We start from the raw sequence: 16,324 nt of genomic DNA, 5'->3' as shown, positions 1-16,324 counted from the left end.
ACACAGGAGGCCATGCCAGAATCCTTGCCTGACCCCCAATCTTCATGACTCTTACTTGAGGCTGGGGGCTTACTTTACATTCTCACTCAAATGTATACATAGGAACTCACTGGCATTGCCGAAGAAACTTGACACTTGCAACACTGCATTTCTGTTAGTTCTTCATTACCTAAAGGTCCACACCCAGCTTAAATGATTCAGGAAGTACCCAGTCTACTAGAAATCTCCATCACACATGGGCCTAACAACCATGAGCAATTTCAGTAGAGTTCAACTCTAAGAACACATTTTAGAAGGGTCAGCAAGGTAGAGGCACTTGTCACTAAACTTTGTGGTCCAAGTTCCAGGTGCAGGACCTACATGGTAAAGGGAGAGTCAAGTTCTTCAAGTTGTTCTCTGACCTCCACATGTATGCCATGGGATAAGCGTGTAGTGTGTGCACATGAACACACACACAATTAAACCGAAGTGTAATTAAAAGTTTTAATTAAAAAATTAACAATTGTAAATGGTGAAATATTTTTCAGGGGAAGCTGATAATTTGAGTTTCTTACAGTCCATGTTTAAAATGACACAACACGTCATTTAAAAGTCTAAACTTATCCTCTAATCCTCACCCACATTCTCACATCTCCTATAGAAAGTTATTAAAACAAACAAACAAACAAAACCTAAGCAGAGTGGTGCATTCCTGTAATCCGAACACTCGAGAAGCTGAGGCAGGAGGATGAAAAGCTCAAGAGCTTTAAGCCAGCATAGGAGACCCTGTCTCAAAATAAGCCACTGGGTTTTCCTACTCTTTCCTAGTCTGCAGTCTCACAATGAAAACAACATGCAGAAGCTGGAACTGTAAGCCAGAGGCCATTCTCAGCTGTTTTCTGCTATCCAGCATTCACCAATAAGCTAAAGGAAGGTGCTGCTCTTAGGTAGGAATCTTCATGGCCAAGCCTACCAAATATGACTGTGTCATTCATGGTACCAAAAGCACTGAGTAAGGACAGATATGCAACCTTCACTGTATGAGCCAAATTATGCACCCGAGGTGACTCAATCTGTCCAGAGGAAACATCATTCCCCAATTTATACAAGGCACCAAAGGGCCACTTCAGCACCAAGGATAGGTCTGTAAAATTTAGCTTCTTGTTTTCTCTCTCAATGTCCTTATCCACTCTTCTACCATAATGCCCTCCTGAGTAACCTATCAAGTCAGATGTGGACATCCTCATAGCTCATTTCCTCACTTCCTTCAAGTCTTGACTAAATATCACTTTAATATGGAGTCCCCGGTAACCCTATTAACAGTGCAATGTGGGCCACCTCTTCCTTTTCTGCATAACTCTTACACCATCTAGTCCTCATTGTTCACCTTAACAGTTCCAGGGAAATGTAATCCTGGTGAAAACAGGCATTTCTGTCTATTTCATTCATTGTTAGTATTTTCCACTGGTTAAAATAAGCCCCAGCAGGTACAGTGTTTAATACACATTAAAGAATAAAAATACTATATAAAGAAATAAACACTGAATGAAACAAGACAGTTCTGTAGCTGTGATTTTGTAAGTAACAAAATAAAATTAGAGGAAGGAAAAGAAACATGTATTTGTTAAAAAACTCCAACACACCATCATACTGGATGCCATTTAATTGCTATTTTATCAACATGTCATACATCACACAGAATGCCATTCAATCCCTACATCATCATTTTACAGGTGAGCAAACAGGAAAGTTAAATGTTTTCTCAGGATCACAAAAGCTACTGAGCAGAAGGTCAAACTTTCTTCTAGAATTGCCTTATTTCTTCACTCATTTATTTAACAGTAATATTGAGTATTTACCAAGTACCAGAAGCACCTCAGATACCTCAGTGAAGAGAACAGAAACAAAGCTGCTGCGTCACGGGCATACACAGTAGAGTGTATAAATTATACTCAAACTGTTCTAAGTGCTCTTGGAAAGGCAGCTGCGGGACCCTGGCAATGATACTGGTGGAAGTGTTTTCCCTTGTAAGTGCTGCAGACTGGGTCTTGCTATACACATCATAATTAAGCAAAGACTTAGAAATGAAGGTGGGCATGCAAAGATTGGTGAGAAGAACACGCAAAGCAGATGAAATAAGCAGCTCAGCCGTCCTGAAATGGGACCGATTTGAATATTTGAACCCAGCAATGAGACCAGTGTGTCTGTTACAGAGAAAGCAAATTAAAGACTAGTAGACACTGGGGTTAGAGAAGGAACTGGGGTTATGTAGAACAAAGATGTAGGTATGAAGTGAGGTTTTAAAAAGATATTGTGAAATGAGGGCTATTGCTCATGTTGAGCCTTGAAGGCCTTATAAGAGTCAGGGGTTTTATACTGCATGAGATAGAGAGCACTGGAACATTTGAGACCAGAGACAAGCTGGTCTTAACCGGCTTTTAAAATTATTTAACCGGCTTTTAAAATTATTTAAGATGCAAAGTAAACAATGTTGGAACACTTTTGAAAGCAAGAACTTATGCATTAAGTTCCTCATAATACATGGAATCTAATACAACTCCATGCAATAATACAGATTATTCATAAAAAAGCACACAAGAAGCCTTGAGGCACAGTGACTGTGCCAGATGGTCAAATAGATATTAGGGGCACTCAACAATGATTCCCTATGATGTTCACTCACCAACCAACCAGCAGGCCATGTGCAGTTACAAGCACAATAATCTCAGGAAGTCTTGCCATATTCCTCATGTCTCTATTCTCTGCTGTGGAATTATGCTCTTGTACACTGCAAAGTCCAGTGGACTCCAGCTGTCTTTCCCCATCCCTTCTCTGAGCTTACTTTCTTCATGCAAGACTACCTTTGGCCACAATAGATGGAAACTATTTAAAGGATGGATGCTATTTTTAAGACCTCATCTAACCTTTCAGCAAGGTCAGCAACTCTTGTTTGAAACAATCTTATCTCTTCTCTTTGGCACCTCAATGGTTGCAGCTTTTCTTAGTTCTCCGGCTATGCCAGTTCTCAGTACTCTCTGCAAACTTATCCTTCTAAACCAGTACTTTTGGATGTCAGGTCCCGTCTTTTCTCTCTATAAGGCATTTCAAACTATGGCCCACAAACCAAACCTGGTCTGCTGGCCCTTTCTGTTATACTGTCTGTGGCTGCTGTCATGCTACAGTGGACAGAGCTGGGCAGACCTGAAAGGTGTTAACAGAGCCTCCATGCCAAAAATTTGCTATCTAGTCCTTCCCAAGTCTGCTAGGCCCAGCATTCAGCTCTCCCTGCAGGTAACCTCATGTAAACACCTGTAGCTCTGAAACACATGCCATCAGCCTTACCACTTCCCTCTGACACTTGGAAACCATCTTTGCTTTGCTGCATCTCTCTTCTTCTCCACACCACGCTCACTTCCGAGATCTATTCTAACTCCAAAGCACATCCAGAGTCCATGAGCATCTCTCCATCACCACCCATCAGCACTGTACCAGCAGCCCAGGTCTTCACTTTTCATGCACTGACGTCATGCATCTGTGAGAATTATTGAATTCTCACAGCAACTCTAGTTAAATCAAGGCTTAAAAATGATTTGCATAAAGAAGAAAACAATGTGTGGGAATCTCTAAAGTATAATCTCTTAATTAATTATAATCTGTGTTCTTTCTCCATAATTGAAGCCTATTTCAGAATAGATTAAATCCTTCCCTATATGATTCAGATACATTTCTTCAGATAACAACAAAGTAATTTCACTAGCTAATTATATCTAAAATCTCACACCAAGCTGTTACTTTCTTCCAAACCAATAGTCTCCTGACTCCCAAGACTGCCTGATCTAATTTGTCTATGTATCTCTTGATCATTTACTAATTTTCTTATCTAACCTTCAAGATATGGGTCTCCATAGATACTTAAGTTATACACCAGGTTTTCTGTGGCAAACAATATTGTGACATGCTTTGTTGTTAGTACCGTGTGCGTTCATTTTTAATGTGAAATTTTTTTGTTAACTTTAAAAAAAGATATTGTGCTGGCATGAATAGAAATGGTCCCCACAGGCTCATAGATTTAAATGCTTAGTCACCAGAGAGTATCACTATTACGAGGTGCAATCTTGGTGAAGTAGGTGTGGCCATGTTGAAGAAAGTGTGTCACTCAGAGGGGGCTTTGCAGTTTCAAATGCTCAAACTAGACGCAGTGTATCTAGATGTAGAACTCTCAGCTAACTCACCTGCACCATGTCTGCAAGTGTGATGCCATGTTTTCTACCATGGTGAGAATGCATTCAATCTCTGAAACTGTAAGCCTGCCCCAATTAAATGTTTTTCCTTTATAAGAGTTGCCATGGTCATGGTGTCTCTTCACAGAAATAGAACTTTGACTGAGACATAGGGCCATCCCTCCCTCTTATCATGACAAATTCTGAACCATAACCACCATCAGGTGAGAAGATTTGGAACCAAGCAGTGACTATGTATTATGCTGGCATGGGAATCATCCTCATCTGTCAATTACTACATCACCTTGGGCTTAAACTTCTTCATATGAATTTCCTGTATGGCTTCATAGACAATAAAAATGCTTATATTTATCCTGTTTTATGTACTTCAAAGAAGTATGTTTTAGGATCTCTTTGTTCTACTGTATTCTTTTATGAATAAACTAACATTATGTATTAACACATGTGTTTCTCTCACACTACACATTTTTCACTAAATACTTAAAGCTCAAAAATGAAAGACAACACTTATTTGAAATTAAGTTCTATCATGAATTAAGTGACAAAACTTGTATGTCTTTTGTATGTCAACTATGTTCATAGCAGCATTACTTGTTATAGTCAGAACCTGAAAACAACCTAGATGCCCCTCAACTGAAGAAAGGATAAAGAAACGTGATACATTTACTTACACAATGGAGTACTACTCCGTGGGAAAAAAACAAAAAACAAACAAACAAAAAAGACATCTTGAAATTTGCAGGCAAAAGAATGGAACTAGAATAAACCACCCTGAGTGAGGTAACCCAGACCCAAAAAGACAAACATGGTATGTACTCACTCATAAGTGGAGATCAGATGTAAAGCAAAGGATAACCAGGCTACAATCCACAAGCCCAGAGAAGCTAGGTAAAATGGAAGACCCTAAGAAGGACATACATGAAGGGCACAGGAAAGGGAAAGAGTTAAGATCTACTGGGTAAACTGGGAGGGGGAGTAGAAGAGAAGGGATGGGGAATGGGACTATAAAGGCTCGAGATGGCTGAGTTGGGGGAAAGACAGAGAGGGAAGAGCAATGAAAGATTTATCTTGATAGAGGGAGTCAGTATGGAGTTAGGGAGAAATGAGGTGCTAAGGAAATTCCCAGGAATACACAAGGATGACCCCAGTTGAGACTAGTAGCAATAGTGGTGAGGGTGCCTGAAATGGCCTCCCCTATAATCAGATTCATGACGGCCCATTTTCATCATGGAACCTATATATCCAGTAGCTGATGGAAGAAGATGTAGTGATCCACAGCCAAGCACTGGGCTGAGCTCCTGGAACTTAGATAAAGAGAGAGAGAGGATCATGTGAGCAAGAGGGTAGGGTCAAGAAATGACTGGAGAAACCAGAGACAGCTGACCCGAGCTAGTAGATGCTCAAAGACTCTGGACTGACAGTTAGGAATCCTGCATGAGACCGAACTAAATTCTCTGAATGTGGGTGGCAGTTTTGTGGCTTGATCTCTTGGGGGGGGGGGCCTTGGCAGTAGGATCAGTACATATCCTGGGTGCATCAACTGGTTTTTTTGGAGGCAATTCTCTATGGTGCTCAGCTTTGATGCAGGGGTGATGGGTTTGGTCTTGCCTCAACTTGGTATACCAGAGTTCACTGACTCCCTAGGGGAAGCCTTACTTTCTCTGAGGAGTGGATGGGGGGGGTGGGGTAGAATGGGGAGTGGGAGGAGTGGGGGAAGGGAAGAGACAGGGAACTAAGGTTAGTACGTAAATTTTAAAATTTTAAGTAAAAAAATAATTGTATGTCTTCTAATAGTCTTCCTTTTTAATTACCAACATTTTACTCCTTTGGACACATTCTCAAAATGCTGCTTTCTCTTCTAGTTCTAGATGCCTCTGGAAGACATTATAGCTTACCACTACAGGTCCTGTTGTCGGCATTCAGTGAGTAGTGGGCAGGGCATCCACACACAAAACCTCCAACTGGTACAGCCAAGCAGAGGTGGGAGCAGTGCCCGTTGCTGGAGGCACATTCATTCCACCCTGCCTGCCGAGAGGAGTGAAAGACAAGGATGTCCATCACATAATCCAAATGGCCCTGGATGATGGTGCGGTTTTGGCCACTGGTTTTGTTGGCTCGTTCAATGCTGCGTCGGCTCCAGTCAGTCCAGTAGATGTAATCTTGGTACTGAGTTAAGCCAAAAGGATGAGGCAAATCATCTGCTATAACTTCACGGTTGAGTCCTGTTTTGGGAAAGTCAGTGGCAAGGGAGAGCCACAGAAATGAAGTATGTGAGGAACAAGTGTCTTCTGATGGGAGGGGAAGGTAACATATGAAACATATTTGTAAGCAATTTAAAATAGGACAATTCATAAAAGCAATTCTAAAACCAGATCAGGCCTCTGAAATGAATCTATCTACAGTTTGACCTCCCTACCTCAAATCATATCCCAGCTATAAATCAGCATTTTTCAATTCCTGTGGTCCATTTTGATTTTCATTTAATTTATTCTACATGCGGACTTAACAGTTCAGTATTTTGTTCTCCCACAAATATGTGTGTGTGTACACACACACACACACACACACACACCCTCAGGAGTATCCCTTCCAAAGTGTCAGTACAGATCCAACAGAATTAATACTTTGCACAGCAAATAAAATAAATCCAGGTCACTAGGCAATTATTATTATTTATAATCAGCAGAAGAAGCTAGCTCCTGACATAAAGTGTTAGCAACAGCATCTAAACAACTGGCAGCCACTGCCTTCTACTAAATACAACATCTAAGGAGAAACAGTAAAACTTACCAAGCATATTTGAAGACTCTATTAAGTTAGTGTCCAGGTCTGTCCAGTAAAGCCGCCTTTTAGCATAATCGATAGTTAGGCCATTTGCTCGCCCCACATTTGGAACTAATGTAGTACGTTCACTTCCATCCATAGCAGCTCTGTCAATCTTAGGCTTTCCGCCCCATTCAGTCCAATACATAAATCTGAAATCAAAACAATGAAAATTTAATAGTTCACATTTGATTTTCTGGAGAAAAAAAGGTCATATTCATGTTAGTAACACAATAAACTTGAAAAAAAACACAGAGTAACTTAAATAAATGGATAAAACAATGTCATTGCTACGATTCTTTCAAGTATTTAATCATTTCCAACTAACATATTTCTCGCATTCCAAAAAAGATGTAAGCCATGCAGCACTCCTTAGTCTCCCAATCAGTCTGCTCCGCCAGACCTAGGAACTGAAAACAAATCAATCATTTCTTTGCTGCAGCATTAACATTTATAAAACTAATCTTAAGAAAAGGATTAACGGTTTGGTTTAAGAATCTAGTTCACTTTACTAAAATATCTTTCTGTATTTCTGAATGCAAACAACTTAAAAATCTTAAATACCAGATTAAGTTCACCATTAGGCCTTGGTTTATCTAGTTGGAAGGCCATATAAAGGACAGCTTCTCTGTACACCACAAGTTTCATTAGAAACGATTCTCTTAATTTTCAGATGTCTTGGCTGCTACATGAAAACATGTTGATTCCTATAATAATAAGGACCACCTAACTCTGAAAAAATGTAATGTGTTAGCCATAATGTCATTGATTTTCTAAGTTTACAATAAAGATTGTACTAGCTGGCCCACTTTAAATTAATGGGTACCCTAAAATACAACTTTCAGGGGCAAGGACTTGGGATGAATTACAAACATTTATACACATACACACACAGACATACACAGATAAAATGAACTGTACTTTCTAAAAATACATAGTAACCCACCCCCGACCTGTGAGGGATATATTCTAATACATCCCCCATACTGTATATCTGAAACTACAACAATAAACTATATAAACAATGTTAATTTCTATACCCACTTATACAAAGTTTAATGTATAAATTTGGTCCCAAAAAATTAATAACTAATAAAAAACAGAAAAATACATAGTATAATAAAAGCAATTTAAAACTTATGATCTTCTCATGTCTTGAAAGTTGTATCCACTATTTCTATTCTAGACCACTGTAACTAGAACTGTGGAAAGCAAAACCAGAACGGGAGTGGGGGACCACATTAGTTGATTCTCACTGTAGATCACTGCTTTGGTGTGTTTCCAATAGAGATCTGGGATCTACGTACTGGAGGAATTGGAGAGAGTAACTAAATGTAGAATGATGATATCAATACTGATCAGTTAATACTTTATTGTGAAATCTATTTCACTTTCTTCATTCACTGTTGTAATGATGGAGTAAATTATAGCAATGAATTATTACGAACCAACAATGTCCTAGGTTTTTGTTTGCTTGTTTTTGAGACAGAGTCTCAATCTGTAGCCCAAGCTGGTGTGGAACTCACAATGTAGCTGAGGCTAGTCTTGAACTTTCAGCAATGTTTCTGTCTCAGCATGCCAGGTGCTAGTCTTACAGTAATGAGGCACTATGCCCACCAATAACTGGTTTTAAAATAAATCTTTCCTATCATTTAGTTGTTAGATTATTAATAAACATTAAGAAATCAAGGATAAAGTAGTCCATAACCGCTGTGTGATGAAGCTACAAAGAACACATACATAAAGCTATTTACCCTTCAGCAGGATCCAGTGCCAGAGCTCGGGGACTGTCAAGGTCTTTCCATACCAAAACCTGTCGGTGCTGTCCATCCAACTTTGATACCTCGATGCGATTTGTTCCTGTGTCTGCCCAGTACAAGTTCTTCCCAAGCCAGTCCACTGCCATGCCTTCTGGATAATCTAAGCCAAACTCTACCACATGTTCCAGTGCGCTGCCATTCATAAAGGCTCTGCTTATAGTCTGCAAAGATCAAATACCCAACTAAGACACATGGCTTAAAGTTAAAACATTATCCAAAAATCTGGATTTAATTGATGTTACAAAAATGCAGAAGTGACAGTTTTTAATAAATCCAACTGTATTATAGCGACTTTAGGGGGAAAATTCTGAAATGGTGAAGAATCAATTTTGTTTCTTTTATTAAGGCAATGAATGAGATGCCTGGTTGTTTTTATCTAGTGTTCTGTGTACGATGGAACAGAAGAACACTGGGGTCTTCTTCCACTGCTTCTCACTAAATTCCTTTAAAACAGGGTCTCTCTTTGAAACAGAAGCTTACTGTTTGAGCTAGACTAGCAAGCTCTGGGAATCTGCTAGTCTCTACTCAACACTGGGGTTCCAGACACACAAAGCCACGCACAGGTTTTTAAACAGGGATTTGAACTCAGGCCATAATGCTTACAGAGCACACATTCTAACCTATGGAGTCATCTATCCAAAATGAGTTTTCTTTGGAAATTTCTAGAACAAGAAGGGACCAGAATGCTATAAGCTTACTGGTAGTCAGTTTTCTAAAGATACCTGAGAGGATGCTAAGTCAGTGTCAATGCAGATCTCAGCCATAAAGCAAACAACCATTTTCTGTATCATCATTACCGTTTTGAACCCTATCAGTTTTAAAAGCTAATAACAGATGTCAGCTCCTGACAAGGTCTAGGCCAAGTGCTATATAAGTGGTGTGTATCTGCAGATATTCTCATTAATACAAGAGCCATGAAAGATGGGTGGTGGTTCACCCAGCTAAGTCAGGTTTAGTTACTCCCCCTCCTGAATTTCTTAAATACCATTAGATTTTCTTAAATACCATTAGAAACCAACTGTCTTGTTCCAACATCTCACGTTCTTTACAAATCAGAAGTATACAAAAGCTAACTGAAATAAAGCCACAACTAGAATAAAGAAAGACTCTTCTCCAGATTTCATAGTCAGGCGCTTCCTCACTAGCTCAATAAGCTTCTCATTAATTCTAGGAAAAACAGAACAGACGGACGCTATAGTTCACAGTCAGCCGGTGTAATGGCTGTAGCTGTATGTCACTGTAATCCAATGACATTGTCATCAAGTTCTCTCTCACTTTCAGCCCCAGCACTAGCACTCCAAACTTCTTTGCTAACCTTCAGTGATATATCAGTCCAGTAAATTCTGTTGTCAGTGACATCAAAATCCAAAGCAGAAGCTTCTTTGACACCAGTGAGAGGAATGGCCACATTATTATTGTTTGTTTCCAAAGATATGCGTCTGATATCTGCTCTCCGCGAAAACAGAAGGAAAGCCTCGGGAACAATGCAGGTCTTCATGTCACTGATGAGCTCAAAGCCAATGGGACAGGCACATCGAAGTCCCTGAGGTCTATAGAGGCAAAGATGGCTACATCCTCCATTTGCCTCAGCACAGGGGTTGGAACCTAAAAGAAAAGTATGTTACAAAAGGCATAGAAAAACACACATTCACACAATCAACACAATGACAACCTACGGGTGGGTATATAACAGCACACTGTGAGGTCAGAAGACTAGGCAGACACAGTAAAGATGATCACTTCAAACATCAACAATTCACCTCTATGCTTTACAAGCTGTTGCCTGCCTCTCTTCATCTTTTCTGAATCCAGGTTCCATTACTAAGAAATTCTGGAATGACTCACCAATGACTCTGTGAACACTTGTGGCCTTCAGTCCCATGAGGTCGGGCAGCTGGTCTATGATGACCTCCCTTTCTGCACTTCGTTTGTGTACTCTTTCGATGCTCCGCCGCTGCCAGTCAGTCCAGTAAACATAGTCGCCCAACAGGGTGAACCCGAATATATGAGGGATTTTGTCTTCCACCAGCACTCGCCTCCCAGTGCCGTCAGTATTCATGACCTTCAGTTTAAGGCAGAAAGGAGGATTAGGTCAGTACTTATCCTGTGAATGTGTGTAAAATAAAAACTCCTGCTGAGAAAATGCATCACAAAATACAAAGTGAGTCTATGAGAATATTTTCAAATGGTCATCTTAAGTTCATGTTTGCCTCTTTTTCTAATTTCTTACTATTCTTCTCTTAAAACTTTTTGGGTAAGCTTAGATTTATATGAAACTCTTGCATTGGATGACTGTCAAAATTCAACATAAATTATCATTAATTTATATCTGCATATTTTTCTCAGATTATAAAGCAAATAACACACTATTTTGTTTTACAATGTTTTATTTCATCTTTCAGAGTGTGGCTTTTTTCTAAGGAAACTAAGATTCATTAAAGTCACATCACTTGTAAAGAGAGTTAATGCTTCTAAGTTTATTATTTAAATAACAACCACCAGCAAATGTTTGATAAAAGGGTAAGCTGTCTCAGTAAATCACTCCTAAGGTCCGAAGGAAGGAAGGAAAGAAGGAGGGCGGGAGGGAGGGAGGGAGGGAGGGAAAACAGGGGACATGGTAGAAACAGGAGGATGAGAAGTTCAAGGTTCTCCTCCGACTACATAACAACTCAGGCTGACACAGGATACCTGAAACAGGAACAGTAAGGGGGTGGGGTATTCCAAGTCACTCAGCACTGCAACTGTCTACATGGGCAACCAGATGCTGCCTTTTTTTTAATCTTCTCTGAAAGTTCACACACATTTGCTGAACTTCCATAAAAGAAATCTAGCACTTGGAAATTGATCAAACAAAACTCTGCTGCGTCGTTGTACTATCACTTGCAAGTTTCAATAATATTTGGTATATATCTAATGAAAGAAATTAATGTTTATCTCTATCAGATATAATGGGACTATTAGACAATTGCATGTAACAGTAAACAACATTTTTTGAAGATCAAAACCTAAACATTATTCCATGTCCTTCATGAAACACTTATTGAAGTTACATTTAATTTGAAAAAAAAAGTTTAAACTTTTAGGATTATTTACATTTTCTTTCAGTAGATCATTCTTAGATCATATTTGTGTGTTATTATTTTTCAAATATGTCTGTGTGTGTATGCGAGCACGTATGGTTGAGCACATGCACACAGGTGACCATGGAGACCAGAAGAGGGTGTAGGATACTCTAGAACAGGAGTCACTGGCAGCTGTAACCTGCCCAATGTGAGGAAACTGAACCCTAGTTCTCTACAAGAGCAACAAGTGCTTTTCAAGTACTGAGCTACTTTCTACATTAGGTATAAAATCAAAAGGTGTGTGAAGGTAAGGGAGCCAGCTACTTCTTCCTGTGTTTAACATGATGTGTGCTCTAGCAGACAGTGCAGGAAATGGAAGCTATTTTCAAACTGAGGACAGGATGAAATGAATATTTTTACCACAAAGAAGGAAACACAGACAAACTACCTGTTTGTATGCCTGGCTTTTACAATGTGTACTCTTTTAACCTCAATGCTTAAAAGTGTTTACTTTTAAACTCTTGGTTTCTCCTACTACAAAATGTGTGTTGTTCATTAAAAAAAAAAAAAACCTGCTTATTTGAGAGGACTAGAGGGTATAAAGAAGTTACATGCAGGAAGACTGTAACTGTGGATTAAAGGGAAAAGAAATAACTACTGTGGCTGCTATCATCATATCTATAAAAACCTTTCTCATCACCCTCCAGCTCTTAATAGAAGTAGTTTGTAATACACAATGGGTAAGAATTCACATTTTATTTATTTATTTTAGTGTTCTTTTTCTGAGATAGGATATCACAATATGGTCCAGAATGGTCACTAACTCATCAAGATTTTCCTGTTTCAAAATCCTGTTCCTGTTTCAAAGCCCTCTAGTGCTGGGATGACAGGGACATGGCACCATTTCCAGCTCAAATACACCTTCTTTGTGATCATAATTCTACTAAAATAAAATTGTGAGGATTGCTAGAAATTACCTGTGCAGAGCTCTCAAGACAACCCCCTAACAACAGACAGGAAAACTTATTTATACAACACATGTGCTCTCAATCCTACAGTGTTACTACTTAAACTACAAAGGCTGTGCCCCATGCCTAAAATTTTAAATTCATGGTAAGACGCAATGGGTCAGGAGAAGAGACACATTCTCTATCTCTTTCTAAAGTCAGAGATAGAGAAAGAATTCTTGGCTCTATTCTTTTAGTACTCTCAATTTTGACGTTAAGAATCTTTCCCTTACTAGATATCTAAACTGAAAAAGTACCTTAAGCAAGGGAACTTACTTAAAACTCTGTCCTATGCTCTCATTTTGCTAAGATTTATTTTCATTATTTTTAATTATGTGTAGGTGTTTATGTCTGCATGTGGGCATGCACACATTAGTGCAGGTACTCAAGGGGAACAAAGGTGTCAGATCTCCTGGAGGTGGAGTTACAGACCATTATCTTGCTGGTGTGGGTACTCGGAACCGAACTTGGGTCATTTAGAAGAGGAGCAAATGTAATTAACTGCTAGCCAAATATCCAGCCCCATTATGTCCTTAAGGAGATTATTTGACTATTGTTCTAACCCATATTGGAGTTGGAATCCAGAGTTTCATGCATCCTATGCTTCATCACACATTTCAAGAATTTCCTCCCGCACTCCCAGGAGTTTCCCTTGTGCTTTAACAGAACATCTCAGGAAGAGAGTATACAAATGGAATGATTCTGCACACCCACCGTTAACCAGGTGTTCTTGTTTTATTGCTTATATTATTTGCTTCTGATCTGCAATGGCCTCTTCCTTTAAAGACCTGAGGTATATCCCTAGCACCCATACAATAAGCCAGGCACGGGTTAATAATCCCAGTGCTAGAGAGGCAGAGACAGAAGGATCTGGGAGCTCTATGGCCAGCCTAACCTATGAGTGAGGCTCCAGCTCAGTAAGAGACACTATCTCAATAGTGACTGAGGAAGACATTTCTGATGATACTGATCTGATTTCCAAATGTGTACTCATATACACCCCCACACACACCTCACCACCCCACATCCACACACACCCCACAGATGGAGAGGGAGAACCTGTAAGTTCTAGTCTAAGTTGTGATCGGGGTCTTTGGTGAGAGTCTTCTGTTATACAGCCAAAGGGTCTGGAGCCCTTCTGCATCCTGCCTCAGCCTCCAAAGTGCTAGAATTATAGAAATATGCTAGCATGCCTGGCTTTCTGGTTAGTTTCTATGGCAGTATTTCCACCCACGTCTTCAGGAAAATACACTACTATCTCATCTAAAAGTCATATATGAAACAGTAAACCGTGTTCTCTAGAAGAGATATCCATCATGCCTACAGAGAACTAAATATTTGCTTTTACTGAACTTTCTTATAAGCTTATGTTACACTAAAACAAGTCTGGCTTGACTTTATGACTAGTTCTATTGCTATCTTAAAACAATTATCTTGTATTTTATACATTTAATAAATTACACTGATTTGCTGATTACATTCAAAGTTATCCACCCTATTAAAATGAATTTGCTGGTCTGAAAGTACAAATGAGATGACTAATCCTGAATGCTGTAAAATAAAATTTATATTTTTACTTCAAAAATATTAAAGGACCTACCAATTCTTTTCTTTGAGCTCTAGCACCCTGTATCATTTCTGCTGTTCAACTGATTAAAGAAACAGCTTAAATGAAAGATGGCTGGGGGCTGGGGTGACTCAGTAAAGTGACATAATCACAAGGACCTGCGTGCTCCCCAGAAACCAGGTAAAAAGCTCAGTAGGGTGGCACAGGCTCACAAACGCAGCACTGGGAAGGTAGAACAAGAAGATTCTTAGGGTTTTCTTGCCAGGTAGCCTAGTCTACTCAGTGAGCTCCTAAGGGGCCCTGTATCAAAAACTATGGCAGATAAATCTGAGAATGACACCTGAGATTGACTCCTGGCTTCCATACACACCCACATACACCAGCTACCCTATGCACAAAATAAAAATAAAATTTTTAATTAAGAAAATGAATGATAAATTATTGGGGGATGGAGAGATGGTGTGGAAGGTCCTTCTGTCTATGCGTTGCCTTTATTGATTAATAAATAAATAAACTGGCTTGGCTGATAGGGTAGAACAGAGCTAGGCAGAGAAGACTAAACTGAATGCTGGGAGAAAGAAGGGCAGAGTGAGAAAGGCACCATGTGGCCCTGCCAGAGACAGACACCGCTGGGACTTTAGCCGATAAGCCACAGCCACGTGGCAATACACAGATTAATAGAAATGGGTTAAATAAGAGTTAGCCAATAAGAAGCTAAAGCTAATGGGCCAAGCAGTTATTTTATTAATACAGTTTCTGTGTGATTATTTTTGGGGCTAAGCAGCTGGGAACCAACAAGCAGTCCTCCTTGCAACAGAGAGATGGCTCGGTGGTTAAGAACACTGGCTGCTAGTCCTAATCCCAGCACCAATAAGGCAGATCACAACCCTCTGCAACTCCCATTCCAGGGATCCCCATGCCTTCTTATGGGTTCTGTATGCACCAGGCATGCACATGAAGCACGTACTTATACACATGCAAAAAATTCGTACACATAAAATAAAAATAATATTTTTTTAAGAACTGGATGACTAGGTATGAATCTGGATAATAAACTAAAAATAAAACCAAAATTAGAAAAAATAAAAGCAACAATTAAAAATTACGTTTAGCTCATATGTATCTTCTATTTAATAACTACCATTTTCAAGTCCTCTGCTCTCTCTTTTTATTTAAATCTCAAGTGACAGCAAATGAATAGTGACAGAGACAGACTGGGTTCAGAGTCTCTACTACTCACTGGGCAACAAGTTAATGACACTGATTATTCAAGAACTAATTAAAATAATATTAAATATGTAACAGTGTTAAATGTACAGTAGGTGCTTGGTAAATGTTAGTTCCTACTGGTTAAAATTTATTTTACTGAAATGCTTTAATACCTAAGTATAAAAGATAAAATTAGTTATTAAAATGTAGCATTACAAAATAAGTACGTAAGTATAAAAGAGTATGTGGAAATAAAATAGAAAAATAACCACACTGTTAAAGGATAAAACTAATATAGGCCTATGATGTCCTGATAGCCAGTATTTCCTAACTTCAGTCCTATTTACTTTTGCTACTTAGTGAAACTAGGCTAAAGTACACAAAGGGAGTGAGTACTTTGCCAGTTTGATAGGGTCTACTATGACTTTTCTACCCATATCTTCCTAAACCAAGTAATAATAAATGCAGCTAATTTATCAAAATCATTACCAGACACATGATGAATACTAAGTAGATAAATGAGAGAAAGGATTCTCCCACCTACAGTAACACAAGCCTCGTCAAGGAGGTGAGAACAGGGAAAACCTTCAGCAAGCAGTAGCTGGAATTCATTTTG

The 16,324-nt window shown here is 39.2% G+C and overlaps 1 protein-coding gene across 1 annotated transcript in view; it reads right to left on the bottom strand.

Annotated features, from left to right (window-relative positions):
- The window catches only part of Lrp6 (LDL receptor related protein 6), a 120,582-nt gene that overhangs the window by 34,343 nt on the left and 69,915 nt on the right, over positions 1-16,324 (bottom strand). The window contains exons 8-12 of the mRNA XM_085687252.2: positions 10,709-10,925; positions 10,179-10,468; positions 8,798-9,024; positions 7,011-7,195; positions 6,116-6,442 (exon numbers count right to left, since the gene is read on the bottom strand). Of these exons, the coding sequence (XP_085543378.1) occupies positions 6,116-6,442; positions 7,011-7,195; positions 8,798-9,024; positions 10,179-10,468; positions 10,709-10,925 (1,246 nt within the window). The remainder of the gene's footprint in view (positions 1-6,115; positions 6,443-7,010; positions 7,196-8,797; positions 9,025-10,178; positions 10,469-10,708; positions 10,926-16,324) is intronic.

Source organism: Myodes glareolus, chromosome 3, assembly GCF_982192425.1.
Source record: "Myodes glareolus chromosome 3, mMyoGla1.1, whole genome shotgun sequence".
Classification (NCBI taxonomy): domain Eukaryota; kingdom Metazoa; phylum Chordata; class Mammalia; order Rodentia; family Cricetidae; genus Myodes; species Myodes glareolus.
The sequence above is the reverse complement of the archived record's forward strand: the minus strand, read 5'-3'. Positions and strand labels throughout refer to the sequence as shown.